Source organism: Chrysochloris asiatica, unplaced genomic scaffold (assembly GCF_000296735.1).
Source record: "Chrysochloris asiatica unplaced genomic scaffold, ChrAsi1.0 scaffold00027, whole genome shotgun sequence".
NCBI lineage: Eukaryota > Metazoa > Chordata > Mammalia > Afrosoricida > Chrysochloridae > Chrysochloris > Chrysochloris asiatica.
Genome location: NW_006408545.1, coordinates 25,950,949 through 25,957,241, shown reverse-complemented (window position 1 = coordinate 25,957,241; position 6,293 = coordinate 25,950,949). Strand labels below are relative to the sequence as shown.

At 36.1% G+C, this 6,293-nt stretch overlaps 1 protein-coding gene across 1 annotated transcript; it reads right to left on the bottom strand.

Annotated features, from left to right (window-relative positions):
- Nucleotides 1-232: 232 nt before the first annotated feature.
- LOC102820219 (non-histone chromosomal protein HMG-17-like) lies at nucleotides 233-505 on the bottom strand. Its single transcript, XM_006839971.1, has one exon. It carries the CDS (start codon nucleotides 503-505, stop codon nucleotides 233-235), a length of 273 nt encoding a protein of 90 aa, XP_006840034.1.
- Between the last annotated feature and the right edge of the window lie 5,788 nt (nucleotides 506-6,293).

Here is a 6,293-nt window from a genome sequence, read left to right as displayed (position 1 = left end):
CTAGATGGGAAAGGTTTTTGCTTCCACATCAATCCAGCTTTGGAGACACTGTATTAGTGACATTTGCCCCTTTCCCCAAAAACAATGAAGTGTTTTGTGTGCTAACAACATAGCTTAAAAAAAAAAAAAAAAAAGAAAAACAAAATTCTGCATTTTTATAAAACTTGATAAAAAATAGTATTTCAAACTGTACAGTCACCAGAAGTACACAGTTATCAAAAATGCACACACTTCACTTGGCATCCCCAGCACCTTCAGCTTTCTGTGCCTGGTCTGTTTTGGCATCTCCATTTTCTGCAGGGTTATTTCCATCCTTGCCAGCATCAGCTTTCCCCCTTTTCCCTTTGGGTACCTTCTCTCCTTTCTTTGCAGGGGCCTTTTTAGGCTTAGGTTCTGGTTTTGGAGGAGCAGGTTTAGCAGATAACCTTGCGGATCTCCTCTGAGGTTCATCCTTCACCTTGGCTTTATCTCCCTTAGCATCCCCTTCAGCCTTTCTCTTGGGCATGGTGGCTTCGGCGGCGGGGCGCAGGCGCTGGACGCGGGGATGCTGCTACGCGCGGGCTTCGGTCTATCCGGGGGTCGTTCTCGCCTCTTCTTCACACTGCTCACACATTGTTTCCTTTTAAAATATTTTAAACATAAAAATGTGGATTTAAAAAAATCAACTTTAAGGATTCCTAAAAGAGGCTATAAAAGAAAAAGATAGCACTTGAGAAAATTTGACTTCTCAACTGAAGAGCTATATAAAAATGAGTGTTTTATTATTCACTAGTAGTCTTTATACTAAAATTCATAATCAAATATAGTCTGATACTTTTGATAGCTGCATAAATTTTTGAAATTCATTGACATACTTCTCAATATGTTATTAGTTTTATATAGGTTACATATGCCAACACTCAAACTATTAGTAGGTATCTTATCTTACATGGGCTTCCCAGAAATAGACCTGAGATAAATATCTGTGCAAATGTAATATAATTAGAAAGTGTTTCCTGGATAAAAAGCAGGTGGGTAAGCAGACCAGGAAGGCAATTAAGCTTGGGACACCAAGTGAAGTCTCATAGTGGATCACTTTGGCTCAAACTGGCAAGAGTCTGGAGACAAGATAGGTGACACTTCAGAGTAGCCTGGATCAAAGTGAGAGCACCGGAGTATTTAATTCTAAAGCTTTAATTCATGGCTAAAGGCTGGTGCCAATGTGATATATCTTCTAAAGATCTCTGGTTCTATGTGCACATGCAAAGTAGCCTGAGAGCAAACCTCTGACAAGATGCTGGTTTGGGAATCAAAGTTCTACAGTGTTAGGTATACATGGTAAAGGGAGCTGCAGGGATACGTACGGAACATTTCTCTAACATTTCTGCTATAAGGGCTTGACTTTTTTTTAAACTAGAAGACACAAAAGTGCAAGTGTTTACTTAATGCAATGATCATTTAGGGTTTTTTTTTTCTAAATAATTCTTTTAAATAACAATGAACTCAGACACCTATCAAGTGTTTTAAATATGTATTGTTGTTGTTGTGAAGTGTCATTGAGTTGGTTCCGACCCATAGCACCCTATGTAGGGTTTCCAAGGAGGAGCTGGTAAGTTTGAACCGCCAACATTTCAGTTCAAAAGGATTTGTAGTCTGGTACATTAACCTACAGCACCACACCAGGACTCCACGTATTAGGCACCAAGAATCAAGAAAAGGAAAAAAAGAATTCATTGAACCTTGTTTCTTATTGAATCAGATTAATACCTGGCAAGTGTTGTTGTTGTTGCTATGTGCCATGGAGTCGGTTCTGACTAATAGTGACCCTGCATAGGGTTTCTGAGGCTGTAAATCTTTACAGGAGCAGAAAGCCTCATCTTTCTCCCACGGAACAGCTGGTGGTTTAGAACTGCTGACCGTAAGATTAGCAGCCCAATTTGTAACCACTACGCTGGGTGAGAGATGAATAAATCCATTTCAGAATTTGAGAGTTGAATATTACAAGGTACCATGGTCAGGTGAGAAGCAATGTTTGCTTACATTTATTGAATGTTGGGGATTTTCAAGTGAATTTAGAGGGAAGACAACTAAACAAAAGAAGAATGAATGTGATTGTGTACTTTAGAAAGGTAAAGAAAGAAATGGAATTAAGCTTTGGATAAACTAGGATTTCATGACAGGTTAATTTGTCAGAAATTTCTATGGTAAATTTTGAGAAGACCTTATAAGAGCGCAGATGTGAGAGAGTGGTTGCAATACGAAAGCCTTGATGATAGGAGGGTAAAAATTAAGAGCAAATAGTGTTTTATGCAATTGTTGCTATTAGGTGGCATCAAGTCAACTCTGACTCATAGTGACACTATGCACAACAAAATGAAACACTGCCTGGTCCTGCTCCATCCTCGCAATTATTGTTACGTTTGAGCCTATTGCTGTTCCCACTATGTCAATCCATCTTCTTGGGGATCTTCCTCTTTTTGACTGATCCTCCATTTTACCAAGCATGATAATCCTTTTCCAGACACTAATCTCTCCTGATAACAAGTCCAAAGTATGAGACACAAAGTCTTGCCATCCTTACTTCCAAGAAGCATCTAACTGTACTTCTTCCAATAAAGATTTGTTTGTTTGTTTTTTTGACAGAACATGGTAATTCAATATTCTTCTCCAACATCATAACTCAAATGCATGGACTCTTTTACAGTTTTCCTTATTCACTGTTCAACTTTCACATGCACATGAAGTGTCTGAAAACACCACTGTTTGGGTTAGTAAATAATAACTGTTAAATTAAGGTTGTGTGTAATGAATTGGGTGTGACGGCAATCAAAATGAAATCAAAGTACCCAAAAGCTAGAATTTTGGATGATTTGAGTCTGAATTAAGATTTGAATTAGTTGACATTAGGTAGCATAGTGGTTATGAATTGGTCTGTGAACCTTAAGGTCAACAGTTAGAAACTACCAGCTGTTCCACAGGAGAAAGATGAGGCTTTCTGCTCCTGAAAATATTTACAGCCTCAGAAACCCTGTACAGATTCACTGTGAGTCAGAACCGACTTCACGGCACATAACTACCACCACCACCACCACCACCACACTAGGAAAGAAAACCAGTTCCTTTTTACAAAGCAGTTGTGGAGTTCTAGAAGAATGTCATTGTCAGCAGGGAAAGAAAAGCAACTAGGGAGTGTCGTGCTTCAGTTAAGGTATGGAGAGAGAGTGTTGGGGAGAGATGTATGGGAGCTTATTTTCTGTTTCAATAGGAATAAAATTCTATGGAAATAAGGAGGAAGAAGGGCCATAGGAGAATGGGCCCTTGGGGAAGTAAAGAAATATGAGTGAGAGAGACTGAGTAACAATGGGTTGGGTTATGACCAAGACTAAGTGACATAACTGGAATCAATTGTCCAAGGATTTTAACTGAAATCATTATGTGGTAACATAATGTGTACTTTCAAGTGTGGAAGGGAGAGTGGAAAGGATACTGGATGAGAGGAGAATAAGGGAGCAAATAATGAACTTATGAGTTTACATAGTTAACATGTGGGTAGCGTAGTGGTTATGAATCGGGCTGCGAACCACAAGGTCAGCAGTCGAAACTACTAGCTGTTTCGTGAGAGAAAAATGAGGCTTTCTGCTCCCGTAAAGATGTACAGCCTTGGAAAATGACTCCATGGCACATAACCACCACTACCATATTTTATTTCCTGTCAAATTTGGGGGCATTATATGTTTTTGTTGGATGGAAGTAGGAAGAAAATGGGACTTTAAGTAATGAAATGGAAAAGCACATTTATGAAATAGACTATTTCTAATTAAATGTTTTGACTGGGCTTCAAAGCTCTTTTGATGTAGATAAAATTCTGGTGAAATTTGCTATTTCTCAGTGGATTGGAGTTTGAGCTTTATTAGAAAAAAATACTTTCTTGTTTTTGTGATTTTTCTACAGTGCCCTTGAAATAAAACAGAATATTTAAAATATGATTTAGGATTAAAATAAATACATACTTAAAATATATATTTTTTTTAGCAAATGAAATCTGAAGTTTATGTTAACAAGTTCATCTATGGTACTGATGCAGTTACAAATGGCATATTCAACTTATCTATGATGGCTGACTTTCATTAATGTAAACTTTTTAAATTTAGTGTTTTCTCTTATTCATCGAATAACACAAAATATATGCTGTTCTTGCCTTGTGCCAGAACTGTATTAAATAGTAGGTCTACAGAGGTAAACAAGCTCACAGTCCTACCTTTTATTTCAGGCAGTCTAACTAGGCTACTTCTATTAGCATAGGCAACAACAACAAAAATATCATGCTTAAATTAATAGAAGAGAAAGTTTTCAAATTTAATTAAAATATTAAACGTAAAAACCATGAATTTTTCACTAGTGCATTTTCAGTATCAGTTGAAAATGTACATAATATTTTATAGATATAGACTGTTTTTATTCATAATGTATCTTTAAAATTTTAATGGTTGATATATTCCATCCGAGTCAAATCTCTAACAAGTTCAATGTTAAACCAAAATGAAAGACAAAATAACTTTTCTCTATATTTCAATGATAGCATAAATTTTCTCTTTATCTCTAACCGGTGCTCACACTTTACTATGTAACCATGTTTTATTCCCTTGTTTTTATTTCTATGGCTTCCTCAAGGTCATAAATCAATAAATGGTTGCATAAAAAGTCCATATTTCCTGACAGATGTGATTTTTATACGGGATAGAGGAGAGATAAACAGCATATACCGGGGGTGTAATCACCAAAGCCAATTTAAAGGGGATTGAGAGCTTTGCTTGCTACTCTATCTGTTATTATCACATTCAAAATATGGTCGCTAACAAAATATATACTGATGTCAAACAGGCAAATCATACCCAGGGCATTTCATTTGTTTTCATTTGCAACTGTTATTGTACCATTCATGGCATAGACCCTGTTTTCAGAAAAAGGATTTAAGTCATTTTAAAATATGAATTCTGGCTTTGTGCCAATCGACATGAAATGGACAATATGAAACCCACAAAAGGATATTTTAAAACTGTATGTCTTAGTCTATCTCTGCAGATTTTTAAAAACTAATTTTAAAAGGCTTAATGTACTACTAATAAAGTTAGTGTATTGCCTATGTGCTCATATGGTTTACTAGTGAATAACAAACTCAGGAAGAACTCATGTATCATCAAATGACACTTGCTTGAACCCATGAACCTGTGTGTACTAAATGAATTTTGTACTTTATCTTTATTGCTATTGCACAGCCTTTTACATTTTGGCTCTTTGAAAGATACTTGATTAAATATTTATTGATTTTATGTACAAATGAACATTGAAATACTTTTTTAAAATACCAGTCTACACTTTTTTACTTTGTCAATGGTTGCTCTGATAATAAATGACCCTTGTAGTGATACACTGGTAGCGTAGTGGTGACAAGTCAGCAGTTCAAAACTACCAGCTGTTTCACAGAAGAAAGATGAGGCTTTCTGCTCCCGTAAAGATTTATGGCCTGTGAATCGGAACTGACTCCACAGCACATAACCACCACCATGCTCATAGTGATACTAGTATTTGTAAGATAAAACCTATTTTCCAGGAGACTAGATTTCCTGATTGGGAAATTGATATTGATAGGTAACTTAAGAGCATTTATTCACCATAAACTCATTGTCAACTAAAACCTGTGAAAGAAAACCATGTTTAAATGATAATGTTCAACAAATTGACAAACAACAGACAGTGACCAATGAATTAAGTACAATTTGTTTTCCATTTTCTTGCTGATCTGCTCCATAGCCTTCAACTTTTTCACTGATTCATGACTAAATCTGTCTCTGAATGACGTTAAAAGTAACTGCCAATCTAATGACTTTAGAAAAGCAATTGAGAAAAATCATACTCTCTTTTCTATATTCCATTAAAAATTGCGTTTCTAAGGTACATAAGACATATTGTACAACATTCCCAATTTTAGAATGGCATGGAACCATAGATTCATTTTTCTTTTGTTGAGATGTTTGCACTGATGTCACATGTCTTAGAGGTTTACATTCACATGCTTATTTAATATACATATTCTCATGTTTTTGAGATTATTACTGCATAGGAAACTGCATGGACTCAGAGTCCATATTTAGAACTCAATGTGTTATAGAGTGTTCAGGTAATGTGATTACATTTTAATCTCAAGGTTGGGCTTACATATAGAGATTTAAGATAGACTGTTGTTTTAAGTGCTGTTGACTTGGTTCCGGCACATAACAACTCTGCATAGGGTTTCCAAGGAGCGGCTGGTGGAT

Coding starts and splice junctions, on each gene's coding strand:
- LOC102820219 (XM_006839971.1), bottom strand. CDS start 505: ATGCCCAAGAGAAAGGCTGAAGGGGATGCTAAGGGAGATAAAGCCAAG.